Here is a 17716-nt window from a genome sequence, read left to right on the forward strand (position 1 = left end):
GACTGTTGCTTAGAGACAGTCCTAACTTGCTTCATATCAATCCTGCTGGGAACCATTCCCGGTTCATGCAGCTTGTCTTCTCAATATGTCCAGCTTTCCCTCACTGCCTGTTCTGTATGCATTCTCATGCAAGGAACCTGCGAAAGAGAGGTGTCAGACATATGGAGAGTGTATTTCTCAAGAGAGGCTGGCATGGAGCCTAAAGTTGGTCTGTACTCAGATAAGAGACTGGGAGTGGAGAGAGGAGCTTTCATTACTTGATACTCAGTTGAGACAGGGGAGGGAAAAGTGGGACACTCAGCAGTGGGAAGGAGTTGGGGCCACTTCAAGAGAAGAGTTGGAGTATGGTTGTCCTCAGGACTCTAAAAGTAAAACCTTTCAAGCAGAATTTTTTGCTCAAATGTGACATAACAGTATGGTGTACAATGGCTAACACTGAGTTATTTTATAGCCTCATCTTGGTTTTTTTCCTTTTTTTAACAAAACAGTAATTATATCTCCAGCTGCACATCAAAAATTACATCTTTACGTTTTGTAGTCTAAGAAGAAATATTAGATAATACATCCACAACAACAATGAATATATAATTCGCTATTTTAGTGTACTGAGGGCCAAATTTTCAAAGGCCCGTATAATGATAAAACCAAACACATAGACAATTGCGGGGCAAAATCCTATAGGTGCATGTACATACTGATACTTGTGCATGGAATTACTCAATTTGTCCATACAGTTGTGGGAAGTACACATATATTTGATGCAGCTCTTTCATGGTGTGGTTATGATGGAGTGTTTATCCCTTACCAGTCCTAAAGAAGTAAAGGGGCCCAATAGGGGCCAATTAAACTAGAAAACTCCACCTGGAGGGACACTTAGGCTTAACTGACAAGCACTAATTGAAGATAGAGCCCATCTGGGCAGGAGTAGGTGAGGCTTGTATAAAGCCAGGAAGTGAGAGCAGAAGAGAGCTTCAATGTGGAAGTCTGCAATCACTTTCTTTGCCTAGTGAGGAGAGAAGAAGAAATCTCATGGGGGAGCAGAAACTCTGGGATTCTGACCCTGAGGGATGGGGGTTTACCCAAAGGGGTGGAGAAGGAAAGCCTGAGAAGGTAGGGTAGGAAGAAGCCCAGGGAAACAGCTGCCAAAGTCGATACAATCCCCATCTTGGCAGATGTTTCCCTGGGCTTCTTTCTATCCTGCTTTCTTAGGGTTTCTTTCCTCACAACTTCTCTGGGGTTGACCCTTCTTCCAAGGCTTGGATCCCAGGGCTTATTTTCCACATTGGGTTTCCTCCTCCCCACCTCTGCTCCTGGAGAATGACTTCAGACTCTCTCCCTGCATCCTCCTTCTATTACAAACCTCCTCTAATCATTTTCCATCGTCTCCCTCAGCTGGATGTCGTGCAATTAGTAATTATAATTCCCTGAGTCTCCTGTCAGGTGCAACTGTAGAGGTTAAGTGTCCCCTCCTTGACCACCTTAACCCCTTCAGGGCTAATGTGGGGTGAACACCCCATTACAGCAGAAATTTCAAAATTTGGCCTTTTAGGTTAACAACTTTGACACATTAAAAATGTGATATATAATATTAAAGTTGTTTCACTGATGAGATAAAAAAGACCATTTATTAACTGAGAGTTTAAACTACCCACAGCAATTTCTGGCTAGCAGTCCCTCTCTGACTGAAATCAGAGCAGAAATTCTTCATTATGCTACTTTTGAACAAGAGATTGAGGATTTAAAACCTACAATTATTGTGGGTCCAGTTGAATTACATACAGGTATGAAAATTTCTCTTTTTTCTTTGTACATAATATATGATATAATAAATTAATATAATATTTATATTTAGGGCCCTGACAAATTCATGGTCCATTTTGGTCAATTTCACAGTCATAGGATTTTAAAAATAATAAATTTCATGATTTCAGCTATTTAAATCTGAAATTTCACAGTGTTATAATTGAAGGGGTCCTGACCCAAAAAGTAGTTAGGGGCGGGGGAGATCCTCAAGGAGGGATTGTAGTATTGTTACCATTACTTCTGTGCTGCTGCTGGCAGGGCTCCACCTTCAGAGCTGGTTGCCTGGCCAACAGCCACCGCTCTCCAGCCACCCAGCTCTTAAGGCAGTGCAGAAGTAAGAGTAGCAATACCAAAAAAAGCGAGGCGAACTCTTAACAGTCATGATACCTGGTTCTCTAGGCTTGAAAAGATGTGACTCCTGCTGTGATGCAATGCCAGTCTCCAATGGCCACTCTATATGTGTCCGATGTTTGGGGGAGACACATATCCCTCAAAAATGTGCCCATTATAGTAACTTGAAAGCCAGGGCATGATGCAACAGAGACCTTCACCTCATAGAATCATAGAATATCAGGGTTGGAAGGGACCCCTGAAGGTCATCTAGTCCAACCGCCTGCTCGAAGCAGGACCAATTCCCAGTTAAATCATCCCAGCCAGGGCTTTGTCAAGCCTGACCTTAAAAACTTCCAAGGAAGGAGATTCCACCACCTCCCTAGGCAACGCATTCCAGTGTTTCACCACCCTCTTAGTGAAAAAGTTTTTCCTAATATCCAATCTAAACCTCCCCCACTGCAACTTGAGACCATTACTCCTCGTTCTGTCATCTGCTACCATTGAGAACAGTCTAGAGCCATCCTCTTTGGAACCCCCTTTCAGGTAGTTGAAAGCAGCTATCAAATCCCCCCTCATTCTTCTCTTCTGCAGGCTAAACAATCCCAGCTCCCTCAGCCTCTCCTCATAAGTCATGTGTTCTAGACCCCTAATAATTTTTGTTGCCCTTCGCTGGACTCTCTCCAATTTATCCACATCCTTCTTGTAGTGTGGGGCCCAAAACTGGACACAGTACTCCAGATGAGGCCTCACCAATGTCGAATAGAGGGGGACGATCACGTCCCTCGATCTGCTCGCTATGCCCCTACTTATACATCCCAAAATGCCATTGGCCTTCTTGGCAACAAGGGCACACTGCTGACTCATATCCAGCTTCTCGTCCACTGTCACCCCTAGGTCCTTTTCCGCAGAACTGCTGCCTAGCCATTTGGTCCCTAGTCTGTAGCGGTGCATTGGATTCTTCCGTCCTAAGTGCAGGACCCTGCACTTATCCTTATTGAACCTCATCAGATTTCTTTTGGCCCAATCCTCCAATTTGTCTAGGTCCTTCTGTATCCTATCCCTCCCCTCCAGCGTATCTACCACTCCTCCCAGTTTAGTATCGTCCGCAAATTTGCTGAGAGTGCAATCCACAGAATCCTCCAGATCATTTATGAAGATATTGAACAAAACCGGCCCCAGGACCGACCCCTGGGGCACTCCACTTGACACTAGCTGCCAACTAGACATGGAGCCATTGATCACTACCCGTTGAGCCTGACAATCTAGCCAGCTTTCTACCCACCCTATAGTGCATTCATCCAGCCCATACTTCCTTAACTTGCTGACAAGAATACTGTGGGAGACTGTGTCAAAAGCTTTGCTAAAGTCAAGAAACAATACATCCACTGCTTTCCCTTCATCCACAGAACCAGTAATCTCATGATAAAAGGCGATTAGATTAGTCAGGCATGACCTTCCCTTGGTGAATCCATGCTGGCTGTTCCTGATCACTTTCCTCTCATGCAAGTACTTCAAGATTGATTCTTTGAGGACCTGCTCCATGATTTTTCCAGGGACTGAGGTGAGGCTGACTGGCCTGTAGTTCCCAGGATCCTCCTTCTTCCCTTTTTTAAAGATTGGCACTACATTAGCCTTTTTCCAGTCATCCGGGACTTCCCCGGTTTGCCACGAGTTTTCAAAGATAATGGCCAATGGCTCTGCAATCACAGCCGCCAATTCCTTCAGCACTCTCGGATGCAACTCGTCCGGCCCCATGGACTTGTGCATGTCCAGCTTTTCTAAATAGTCCCTAACCACCTCTATCTCCACAGAGGGCTGGCCATCTCTTCCCCATTTTGTGATGCCCAGCGTAGCAGTCTGGGAGCTGACCTTGTTAGTGAAAACAGAGGCAAAAAAAGCATTGAGTACATTAGCTTTTTCCACATCCTCTGTAACTAGGTTGCCTCCCTCATTCAGTAGGGGGCCCACACTTTCCTTGGCTTTCTTCTTGTTGCCAACATACCTGAAGAAACCCTTCTTGTTACTCTTGACATCTCTCGCTAGCTGCAGCTCCAGGTGCGATTTGGCCCTCCTGATTTCATTCCTACATGCCCGAGCAATATTGATCCTCAAAATGATCCTAATGGAAAAGTCCCTTCAGCCTACTGATATGGGACCAAACCCAACATCAGCAGATGGCTCCCCAGGCAAAACCTCTGCTAAAGAAAGTGCTCAGTCTTCCTAAGTTTCTAGGAAGTGAGCTGCGACCTCCCCTCACAGGGACACGCAATAAAAGAAGAGGTCCCCAGTGAGGTTGCCGTCCTCTGTGCTGAGCTCAGCTAGAGTTAGCATTTTTGAGGCTCCGGGCACCTCTGGCACTGTCCCTTCATGGACCCCTGCTGAACCCCACCACACCGATAAGGAGTTGAGGCACAGACCCACCTTCTCTTCTATGGCACCAACCACCCCAGTGTTTGACACAGTACCGAGACCCGTACCATTGGCAATGCTGCCAGCACCGACGGAGTCATCGGCACTGACTGACAGACTGAGAATGGCACCGACTGTCCTGATGAAGGCTACATGTAAATCTGTCACAGCACTGACCAAATCTACAACAGTGGCACCGTTGACACCGAAACAGGCAACTCTGCAACAGTTTCTGCACCACAGAGACATTGCTGTCTCTTCAGTGCCACAATCATCCATGCTCAGCACTGATGGATCTCCAGGCTGAATATTGGAGCAGATACCCCGTTACCTGCTCCCCCACCCATCTCCAGTGATGATGATGGTGATTTTCATGGGAACCCCTTCGCCTCCGAACACTCCTCTCCCATGGAACATGGACCTCTATGGAAAGCCATGAAAACTAAGACCCGTCAGAGTCATGAAATGCAGCAATGGTATGGGCAACCCTGGATCTGTCCATCAATGCCCTGTCCTATGCAGTGGCCCCCCCCACCCCCCCGGGACTCATGAGTGATGTATAGGGCTCACTACACCAGACCGCTGACTCCAACCAGGGTGAAATCGGATCACCTCCACCATCCCCAAGCCAGGAGACATCGGAGGCACCAGAGGGCTTAGCAGAAGAGAGGGAAGAAGACACAGACCAAGACAGCATTTCACCTACCCAAAACTCATCCTCTTTCCCCGATGAAGCAATAATGCCACTGTCTCCAACCACGGTGAAACAATTCCAGGAGCTCTTTAAAAGAGTAGCCATCAGCCAAGACATACGACTGAAGGAGATGCAAGAAATCCACCACAAGCTGCTGCAAATCCTACACACATCTGCATAATCTAAAATAGCACTACCAATAAATGATGCAATAATGCTACCGGTGGAGAACATTTGGTAGAGGCCTGTGTCATAAATATAAAGGGAAGGGTAAACCCCTTTAAAATCCCTCCTGGCCAGAGAAAAAATCCTCTCACCTGTAAAGGGTTAAGAAGCTAAAGGTAACCTCGCTGGCACCTGACCAGAATGACCAATGAGGAGACAAGATACTTTCAAAAGCTGGGAGGAGGGAGAAAAACAAAGGGTCTGTGTCTGTCTGTATGCTGCTTTTGCCGGGGACAGAACAGGAATGGAGTCTTAGAACTTTTAGTATGTAATCTAGCTAGGTATGACAGGTTTCAGAGTAACAGCCGTGTTAGTCTGTATTCGCAAAAAGAAAAGGAGTACTTGTGGCACCTTAGAGACTAACCAATTTATTTGAGCATGAGCTTTCGTGAGCTACAGCTCACTTCATCAGATGCATACCGTGGAAACTGCAGCAGACTTTATATATACACAGAGAAGGAGGTGCTGTTGTCATCATGAATAGGTCGGAATATGAACAAGAGGCTGCTCGGCAGCTCTCCAACACGAGTTTCTACAAGCCATTACCCTATGATCCCACTGAGAGTTACCAAAAGCAACTACAGCATTTGCTCAAGAAACTTCCTGAAAAAGCATAAGATCAAATCCGCACAGACACACCCCTGGAAACCTGACCTGGGATATTTTATCTACTACCCAAGATCCATAAACCTGGAACTCCTGGGCGCCCCATCATTTCAGGCATTGGCACCCTGACAGCAGGATTGTCTGGCTATGTAGACTCCCTCCTCAGGCCCTACGCTACCAGCACTCCCAGCTACCTTCGAGACACCACTGACTTCCTGAGGAAACTTCAATCCATCGGTGATCTTCCTGATAACACCATCCTGGCCACTATGGATGTAGAAGCCCTCTACACCAACATTCCACACAAAGATGGACTACAAGCCGTCAGGAACACTATCCCCAATAATGTCACGGCTAACCTGGTGGCTGAACTTTGTGACTTTGTCCTTACCCATCACTATTTCACATTTGGGGACAATGTATACCTTCAGATCAGCGGCACTGCTATGGGTACCCGCATGGCCCCACAGTATGCCAACATTTTTATGGCTGGTTTAGAACAACGGTTCCTCAGCTCTCGTCCCCTAAAGCCCCTACTCTACTTGCGCTATATTGATGACATCTTCATCATCTGGACCCATGGAAAAGAAGCCCTTGAGGAATTCCACCATGATTTCAACAATTTCCATCCCACCACCAACCTCAGCCTGGTCCAGTCCACACAAGAGATCCACTTCCTGGACACTACAGTGCTAATAAACAATGGTCACATAAACACCACCCTATACCGGAAACCTACTGACCGCTATTCCTACCTGCATGCCTCCAGCTTTCACCCTGACCACACCACAAGATCCATCGTCTACAGCCAAGCTCTGCGATACAACCGCATTTGCTCCAACCCCTCAGACAGAGACAAACACCTACAAGATCTCTGTCAAGCTTTCTTACAACTACAATACCAACCTGCGGAAGTAAAGAAACAGATTGATAGAGCCAGAAGAGTTCCCAGAAGTTACCTACTACAGGACAGGCCTAACAAAGAAAATAACAGAACGCCACTAGCCGTCACCTTCAGCCCCCAACTAAAACCCCTCCAACGCATTATTAAGGATCTACAACCTATCCTAAAGGATGACCCAACACTCTCACAAATCTTGGGAGACAGGCCAGTCCTTGCCTACAGACAGCCCCGCAACCTGAAGCAAATACTCACCAACAACCACATACCACACAACAGAACCACTAACCCAGGAACTTATCCTTGCAACAAAGCCCGTTGCCAATTGTGCCCACATATCTATTCAGGGGACACCATCACAGGGCCTAATAACATCAGCCACACTATCAGAGGGTCGTTCACCTGCACATCCACCAATGTGATTTATGCCATCATGTGCCAGCAATGCCCCTCTGCCATGTACATTGGTCAAACTGGACAGTCTCTACGTAAAAGAATAAATGGACACAAATCAGATGTCAAGAATTATAACATTCATAAACCAGTCGGAGAACACTTCAATCTCTCTGGTCACGCAATCACAGACATGAAGGTCGCTATCTTAAAACAAAAAAACTTCAAATCCAGACTCCAGCGAGAAACTGCTGAATTGGAATTCATTTGCAAATTGGATACTATTAATTTAGGCTTAAATAGAGACTGGGAGTGGCTAAGTCATTATGCAAGGTAGCCTATTTCCTCTTGTTTTTTCCTACCACCCCCCCCCAGATGTTCTGGTTTAACTTGGATTTAAACTTGGAGAGTGGTCAGTTTGGATGAGCTATTACCAGCAGGAGAGTGAGTTTGTGTGTGTATGGGGGTGGGTTTTTGGAGGGGGGTGAGGGAGTGAGAGAACCTGGATTTGTGCAGGAAATGGCCTAACTTGATTATCATGCACATTGTGTAAAGAGTTGTCACTTTGGATGGGCTATCACCAGCAGGAGAATGAATTTGTGTGGGGGGGTGGAGGGTGAGAAAACCTGGATTTGTGCTGGAAATGGCCTAACCTGAAGATTACTTTAGATGAGCTATTACCAGCAGGACAGTGGGGTGGGAGGAGGTATTGTTTCATATTCTCTGTGTATATATAAAGTCTGCTGCAGTTTCCACGGTATGCATCTGATGAAGTCAGAGCCCTGGCTGGGATGATTTAACTGGGAATTGGTCCTGCTTCGAGCAGGGGGTTGGACTAGATGACCTTCAGGGGTCCCTTCCAACCCTGATATTCTATGATTCTATGATTCTATGATTCTAAGTGAGCTGTAGCTCACGAAAGCTCATGCTCAAATAAATTGGTTAGTCTCTAAGGTGCCAGAAGTACTCCTTTTCTTCTAGCTAGGTATGTGTTAGATTATGATTTCTTCAAATGGCTGAGAAAAGAGCTGTGCTGAATAGAATGACTATTCCTGTCTGTGTGTCTTTTTTGTAACTTAAGGTTTTGCCTAGAGGGATTCTCTATGTTTTGAAACTAATTACCCTGTAAGATATCTACCATCCTGATTTTACAGAGGTGATTTCTTTACTTCTATTAAAAGTCGTCTTGTAAGGAAACTGAATACTTTTTCATTGTTCTACGATCCAAGGGTTTGGGTCTGTGGTCACCTATGCAAATTGGGGAGGATTTTTACCAAACCTTCCCCAGGAAGTGGGGTGCAAGGGTTGGGAGGATTTTTGGGGGAAAGACGTGTCCAAACTACGTTTTCCCAGTAAACCCAGATAAAGTTTGGTGCTGGCAGTGGAAATCCAAGAGTAAAATAATTTTGTACCTTGGGGAAGTTTTAACCTAAGCTGGTAAAAGTAAGCTTAGGAGGTTTTCATGCAGGTCTGCACATCTGTACCCTAGAGTTCAGAGTGGGGAAGGAACCTTGACAGCCTGCGACAATACTGCCTACCAGCAAAAGAGCAGACAGAAAATACTTTGTCCCAGCTAAAGGGATGGACTTCCTTTTTTCACATCCGCAACCTAATTCCCTAGCTAAGGAAGTCGCCAACCACTGTGGCAAACAACCCCAATATTGATCCACTCCCCAGGACAAAGAACATAACCGTTTAGACCTTTTTAGCCAAAAAATATACTCGTCAGCTATACTACCATTCCAGGTTTCCAATTACTCAGCCCTCCTAGTCAAATATATCTTTAACAATTATGGTAAGCTGCAAGAATTTATTGAGGACTTACTGGAAGAAAAATGACCACAGTTCAAAGCTATAATGACGGAGGGACAGCTAATTGCCTGAAAAGTCCTACAGGCCTCTATGGACTTAGCGGATACAGCTGTGAGAATGATGGCCATGGCTGTAGTAATGTGCAGGGCCTCATGGCTGCAGTCCTCAGGTATCCCGAAAGAGTTCCAACTGAAGGTTGAGGATCTACTCTTCGATAGGGAGAAAGTCCTTTCCACAAAAATGGACGACACCCTTCACTCAGTGAAGGACTCACGGGTCCTTGCATATTTTAGATATATACATGCCACTTACCAGAAGGTGTCAGTACCAACCGTACCAAAAGGGCAGGGACACCTAATTCCACAGCCCACAAAAATGACAGTTCGAACCTAACAGGAACAAATAATGCCTGCAGAGATGCAGGACCCCTCAAAATCAGTCTTCGACTACACAACCAAATAACAGTTTTGAAGTTTTGGTCAAGGGCCTGAACAACCTCCCCCGCAACATGATGCTATCAATTACTTCCACCCACCCTTTTGGCCACCACCTGCACCCATTCTACCCTGCCTCGGCAGCATTAACAACAGATCAATGGATATTGGAGATCATAAGATCAGGCTACACCATCCGCTTTCTCTCCCACCCTCCTACCTTACCCTCTTCCCCATCCCTCTTCAGGAACCCTTCTCATGAGCACCTCTTACAACAAGAAATGAACCATCTTCTACAATTGGATGCTGTGGAGCAAGATCCCATGCAATACAGAGAGAAGGGTTTTTACTCCCATTATTTTCTCACCAAAAAGAAAAATGGTGGATGGAGACCCATCTTGGACCTTCGGAAGCTCAACAAATTTGTGTGAATCCATGGTTTGAAAATGGTCACACTGGCCGTGATTATACCAGCAGTTGACAGAGAGGATTGGCTTCAGCCCTCGACTTCCAAGATGCTTATTTTCATATTACCATACATCGTGCGCATAGGCAATTTCTATGATTCACAGTGGGAACCAATCATTACCAGGACAGAGTGCTACCCTTTTGCTTCTCCACTGCTCCACAGTTTTTTTTCCAAAATCCTTGCAGTAGTGGCAATCCATTTGCGAAAACAGTGGGTAATGATCTTCCCGTACCTTGACAACTGACTACTGAAAGGTACGACTCAGGAAGAAAAGACAAACATGGTGCAGAATACCATCACTTTGTTCCAGACTCTGGAGTTGCAAATAAATGTACAAAAATCAACCCTAACCCTGGTGCAACAACTGGAATTCATTTGAGACCTATCTCGATTCCACACAGGCCAGAGCATCGTTACTCAGCTCCAGATTCTAACACTAAACAACCTCATCACGACAGACACCAGCCCTCAAATGTCTGCCAGAACCTGCCTAGAACTATTAGGTCACATGCGGCCACAACATTTGTGGTAAGACATGTGAGATTGCATATACATTGCCTATAGGGCTGGCTGAAGTCAGTATAAATCCTCATCAAACACAATCTAAACAAAAGAGTAATGATACCATCAAGAGTCATATCCCTAAAGTGATGGACGAAACCTGAAAACGTCTGCACAGGGATCCCTTTCCAACAGGATCCACCATCACTAATAATTATGATGGATGCATCATTGGTATGCTGGGGTGCTCACCTGGACCAGCACACTGTACAAGACAGGTGGTCACCAATGGAAGCCCAACTTCACATCAATCTCCTAGAGCTCCTGGTGGTATACAGTGCATGCAAACATTTCTTCCGATCATATGGAATGAGTCAATCCGGATACTGACTGACATGTGTGTTCTATATCAATCACCAAGGAGGAGCTTGCTCCAATTCATTATGCACTGAAGCCATGAAACTATGGAATTGGTGCATACACAACAACATAACCATCTCAGCATCTTACCTCCCTGGGTGCCAAAATATGACAGCGGACATGCTAAGCAGACATTTCTCCAGGAACACGAATGGGAAATACACGACAGTGTCAACCAATGATATTCAAGAACTGGGGCTTTTCATCTGTAGACCTGTTTGCATCAGGAACAAACCACAAGTGCCCCCTTTATAGCACTCTAGTCACTAGGGGATGCCTTCCTCATCAAATGGGATGCAGCACTCATGTATGCATTCCCACCGATACCTCTAATCTTGCAAGTCATTCACAAAGTATGGACCAACAGGGCCCATGTCATATTGACTGCTCCAGTGTGGCCCAGACAGACTTGGTTCCCTAACCTGATGTGCTTGGCAGTGTGCACTCCATGAGCTCTTCCCTTGCAGGTGGATTTCCTCTTACAGAACAAAGGCCGGACTCACCAACCAAATCCAGAGAAACTTCACCTCAGAGCATGGCTCCCACATGGTTTCAACACGATGAATTAGCCTGCTTGGAAAGAGTGAAATGTGTTATTAAACAGTAAGAGATCCACTACTTGCAATACTTACTCCCAAAAATGGAAGAGATTCTCACTATGGCACCAACAAAAACAGTTAACTGCAGTCACGGCACCTCTCCCGATTGTAATGGACTACATATTGGAACTTAAAGAATTGGGCTTATTTATAAGCTCAATTAAAGTACACCTAGCGGCCATCTCAGCCTTTCACCATAACTTGGATGGAACATCAGTCTTTGCACACCCAATCACTAAATGCTTCCTCATTTGTGTACAAAACATTTACCTGGAAGTCCGACAACCTACACCCCCATGGGACTTGAACCTTGTACTTAAATGCCTCACTAGAGCCCGTTTTGAATCTTTCACTCCTCATATGTCGATGAAAGTTGCGTTCTTGGTTGCGATCACCTCAGCCAGACGAATCAGCAAGATTGGGGCACTGATGGCTGAGCCCCCTTACACCGTGTTCGCTAAAGACAAGGTCACATTGTGACCACATCCAAAATTTTTGCCTAAAATATCAACATCCTTTCACATAAACCACCTCATACACCTTCCCACGTTTTACCCAAAACCACACGGGAACTGACAAGAGGTCATCCTACTTATGCTCAATGTCAGTGAGCCATAGCGTTTTACTTAGACAGAACCAAGCCCTTCCAAAAATCTCCAAGGCTGTTTATTTCCACAACAGAACACTCCAAAGGATGCACAATATTAACCCAGAGACTGTTTAAGTGGATCTCTACATGTATCCAATTTTGCTATTGGCTGCATAACAAGGAACCCCCACAATCGATCCCATCGCACTCCACACATTCCATAGCTACGTCTATAGCCTTCCTGAATAATGTCCCTCTGATAGACATATGCAGGGCTACCACCTGGGCCTCTAAGCACACCTTTGCAAAACACTGTGACATCACCCAGTGTTCTATGTCAGACACTATATTAGGCCTTACTGTGCTCTCTTTAACAACTCATGCGAATCTGAAGCCCCTTCTGTCCACAGTGGGGCACTGCTCTAGAGTCACCAGAAGCAGAGTACCCACAGGGACACTACTTTGAATCAGAAGAGGAAGTTACTCACCTTGTGCAGTAACGAGGGTTCTTCAGATGTCTGTCCCTGTGGGTGCTTCACTACCCACACTCCTCTCCTCTACTTCAGAGTTCGCTAATTGAGCTCAGCGGTAGAGAAGGAAATGAAAGGGTTGGGTTGTGCGTGCACTAGATGAGGCGCCAACGGCACTGCAAGATGACTACTGTGTACATGCGCCCCAACTGAGCACTGCTACAGAAAATCTCCGATCTATGGTGCAGGGATGCACCAACACCTGAAATAGCACACCCACAGGGATACACATCTCAAAGAACCCTTGTTACTGCACAAGGTGTGTAACTTCCTCTTTGGTAGTAATTTGTCATGAAACCTGGCAAGGTTTTACTTCAGTAGACCCTTGAAGAAAGCATTCATACATTCTTATTTTCAAAGCTCACCAGAAGAATCTTGAATTTGCCCTCTGTAAAGAATACTAATAGTATTCCTTTTTTCTGTTCAGCCTTGAAAATGTTCTGGTTATGTGTCATGCAGTTGGCTGCTACCCAAGCACCCCTCATGATCAGAGGTCTTTCTGCAGTGCTTTGCCCATGTTGTCTCCTTCACCTGGTACCTTAAACAAATTCAAGACAGTCCAAAGGAAATTAAAATATTCCCCACCTGGGGTCCAATTTATTCACTCTTTAAGTATATGCTGGCTGAGCAGGTCTCGACCCCAGTTCAATGTCTCTCTCCCCTTAACTGGTGGATTCCTAGTCCTCTTTCCCAGAGCTGGGCACAGTTCAAAGTCTCTGCATGTGCTAATCTTGCTCCCTGAAGCCGTGTCTGTTCCAGCCAGCTATAGCTTCTCAAGCCTCTGTTCCTGGACATCCCCCAGCATTCTGCAGCAACCTGCTGCCCTTTATAGGGAGTTTCCTGATCCTACTCAGATGGGGCTTAACCTGTCATCAGGGTTGGCTTAGCCCCAGGATCTCTGCCTATGGGGCAAGCTACCCTGTTACATGGTGGCAGCGATAAAACCAAGGCTCAAGTAATCCCATATTTAGATAACTATCTGGTGAAAGGTTCAACGGCCACAACCACTTAGGATGCAGTATATCAAGTAATTCTTTATCTCTTCTGTATGGGATTCATGATAAACTTAGAATTTACTGAGCCCTTTCCAAAATTTCTCATTTGGGATCCCTCTTCAGCAGTCTCATGGGAGGAAGTTCATCTGAATCAGAAAAGGATTGAGAAGATAATTATCCCATACAGTATTCTGTTTTGTGGGAAAACTTCAAAGCTTTAATATATTAACAGTTCTTTAATTTCTAGGGCTAATGTTTATTTGAGCTGGTTGCTTAACTGAGACTGTTTTCCTTGATACTTCTCCATATTTTAAGGTCTTCAGTGGGATCAGTTTCCATCCTTTTGCTCATCCCTTTTCTCTTCATATTTTTCTTTTCAATGCTGGGGTAACCAGATCAGCGTATTCACAGGAGCATAACTATGCACAACATGCGTAAACATCAAATGTATAAAGAGAAAATGAAACAAAATGCTGATCAAGTACACAGAGCTTAGAGAACATAACTTTGAAGCTGGAGATCTCGTCTGTGTTGTCAACACAGAAGTGGAAGTAGTCTAGAAGTAGGTTAGAGAGCCATGGAGGAGACACAAGGTTTAGGAATTGTCTGAATCAGAACTTGAATCTGATTCTATTGCTTAAATTGTTGGTGTAATATTTAAATTAAAGAATTCTCTGCAACCTATGACTCTGCTTTTTCAGGAGTACTATCATAGATGTCAGTCTGAAAGATGGGGGAGCAACACTGAAAGCATGTTTTGGACACATCACCCAACAGGAACAAGAAGCAGTTTGCTGTGCCCTTTTGTCACTAAGGTCTGGATTCACAAAATCAGTTAAGCATATGCTTAATTTTAAGCATGTGAGTAGTCACATTGAAGACAATCTGCTTAAATGATTTGCTGACTAAAATCCTGAAATTTCTGGACATGATTCAGCCAGCACTATGGTTGTGGCATATGTAAATTTAAGGAAGAGATATTTAGAGAACCCTTGGTTAGAGAGCTGTTCCACAGTCCAGTTAAATAGACAAGCAAGAAAAGCTGAGATTTTTACACCATTGCAGACAAATATTATTTTAGAGATATTAGGATGCACAAACCAGAAGACAGAAGTCGAAGTCCAGAGGTAACGCCTGAAGAATATGTATCGGAGAAGGCAGAAGATGCAATTCTAACAGTCACGCTGCTTTTAATTTTCAAAAAGATCAGATAATATTTTCCAAGGGGCAAAACCCAACCAGCATCTTGGAAATCATTAAGGATAGTCATTAATTCTCTCTGCTGTAACTAATAAATGTCATCTCCTCACATATACTGACCAACCCAGTTAATGGAGAAACAATGAAAGTCCTAATGGTATGTCACTTGTATGTTGTAGCCATAGAAAATGTCTCAGCACTAGTTTTCAGGCATTTATTCTGTTTTTTTTTTTTGTATGCCCAAGAAAAATGTTAAAATACTGTCTGTTCTGGACTTAAAGAAGCTGAACCTTTCAGTAAAGATCAAACTAAGAATGGAATTATTAACTTTCAACTCTTCTCGTCCCTTGAAGACCTGGACTTCACAGATGATCTCGCTCTCCTATCACATACCCAACACCATAAACAAGCAAAAAAAACCCTGACTCAATACATTCAGCAAGCAAATCGGGCTGGAAATCAACTGCAATAAGACAAATGTCATGCACTATCACCATCACCAGTATGGATAGAGGATCACATTTTCACCCAGGTAGAAATATTCACATACTTGTGCAGAACCATCAGCCAGGACAGTAGAACAAGCCAGGACATCCGGAACAGAATCATTAAAGCCTGGAACACCTTCAGGAGCTTAAATATAGTCTGGCAATCATCAACAACACACCAAAATCAAACTCAAGATTTATCAGAGCTGCATGCTTTCAGCACTATTTTATAGTGCAGAATGCTGGGGAATAACAAAGTATGACCCGTCCAAACTGTCTTTATTTCATACAAACTGCCTCAGAAAAATTCTCTGTATCTTTTGGCCCAGAACAATCTCAGACCAAGACCTATGAGCAACATCATTGCCAGGAGCCGTTGGGAGATGGATTGGCCATGTGCTTTGGATGGAAACTGATTCCATCACCAGAATAGCAATAAGATGGAAACCTGAAGGCAGTAGGGAAAGAACCTTGCTTAAAGGTTTCTTTCTTCAGTAGGGAAAGAACCTTGCTTAAAAATCAGGTAGTCTTTTCAGGACTTAACTAGAGTTCATAGGGTGAGAGGCAAATTTCTGCCATGGATCAGAAACTGGCTAAGAGAAAGAAAACAAAGAATAGGAATAAATGGTCGATTTTCATCATGGCAAAAGATTCTCTGTGGGGTGCCACAAGGTTCCATATTTGCAGTGATGTTTTTAAATATATTTATTAATCTGGGAAACAGGTGAGCAGTGAGGTGGCAAAGTTTGCAGACAACAGAAAATTATTTATGTTTATGAAGACTGAACAAGAATGTGCGGAACTTCTGATGGCACAGGTGAAATTTGCTGTTAAAAAGGGTGAGCTAATTCATAAAATGAGAGAAATAATTTGAACTACATGCATTCTTTGCTCGGTTCTAAATTAAGTGTAACTGTTCAGGAAAAAGACCTGGACATTGTGGACAGCTTAATGAATCCTTCTGCTTATATAATCAGCAGCAGTAAAAGGAACCTAATAAAATATCAGCATGCATGAAGAATGGGATGGAATATAATACTGAAAACTTTACAATGGTGTGTATATATAAGTCAGTGGTAGGCCTCACCTGAAATATGGTCTTGAGTTCTAGTTACTCTACTTAATATATGAGGTGGATGAGGTAATATCTTTTATTAGATCAACTTCTGTGAGAGAGACAAGCTTTCCAGCTACACAGTGCTCTTCTTCAGGTTTAGGAAAGGTACTTCGAGCATCACAACTAAATACAAGAGGGAACAGATTGTTTAGCATAAGTAGTTAGCTCATATTCTAAGGACAATTCAAGGTACAGTGGGCTATCTTGTCACTCTAAGGTCCTGGGACCGACACGGCTATAAATACACTACACCATACACACATATATATGTATATAATATAGCAGAAATAGAGGAAGTGAATGATTGGGCAAAAATAATGAATTAGAGACCTGGAAAAAACTTCCATATACAGAGAAATTGAAAAATTGGGTCTGTTTATTTTAAAGAGAAAATGAACAAGAAAGGACAGGAGAAAGATATAATGAATGGTTGGAATAGAGAAGGTAGATTGGGCACTTCAATTCATCTTTTTGAATAAGGGACATTCAGTTAAATAGAAAGATAGCAAATATGAACTCATAAAAGAAAATATTTGTTGCACAATGAGCCTGAGGAACTCATTGTCACAAGATATTATGGAAGTTAATAGCTTGGTAGGATTAAGAAAAACCTGCAGTATGTATGGACCATAAGAACATTCAGCATCCTTGGTTCAAAAATGTAAGCCTCTTTCTAGAAGTTTTATCTATGATCATCAACATGCTTTTTCAGTTGTTTAGTGCTTGTATTAAAACATTCTGGCAAACATAATAGAAGAAGTAACTTATGTGCAATTCTTGTTTTATGAACATAATGATTATATTAGATTAGCAATTACTTATGTTCTATCACTAGAGTTCAGAAATGTTGTTTGTTGAAATTCTTATTTGTTCCAAAAATAACCAGTAATAGAAAGAGTCCTTGGCTCTTCTGCTTCTCTTTTGGGTGTGTGTGTATTATCTGCTTATGATATGATATAACAATTCAAAATTTTAGTTGTGGCATATTCCAGATGCAGTCATGTAAAGGAGTACAGGCCCAAGATGCCAAATTCTCAGATGATGTAAATCAGTTTAGCTCCATTGACTTTAAGCTATACTAATTTTACATGAAAAGAGGATCTTGTCTGTGAATTTGAAATGATGCAGTATAAGTGAATAATTTTCTCCTTTTGTTAGTTGTCTTATACGTTTGTTCTTTTAGTGAGATAAACTTATA

The 17716-nt window shown here is 43.6% G+C and overlaps 1 protein-coding gene across 1 annotated transcript in view; it reads left to right on the forward strand.

Annotated features, from left to right (window-relative positions):
• DNAH8 (dynein axonemal heavy chain 8) overlaps positions 1–17716 on the forward strand; it is a 591778-nt gene that overhangs the window by 218145 nt on the left and 355917 nt on the right. Inside the window, exon 27 of the mRNA XM_077812184.1 lies at positions 1655–1781. Within this exon, the coding sequence (XP_077668310.1) occupies positions 1655–1781 (127 nt within the window). The remainder of the gene's footprint in view (positions 1–1654; positions 1782–17716) is intronic.

The sequence above is a fragment of the Eretmochelys imbricata genome, chromosome 3 (assembly GCF_965152235.1).
Source record: "Eretmochelys imbricata isolate rEreImb1 chromosome 3, rEreImb1.hap1, whole genome shotgun sequence".
Lineage (NCBI taxonomy): Eukaryota > Metazoa > Chordata > Testudines > Cheloniidae > Eretmochelys > Eretmochelys imbricata.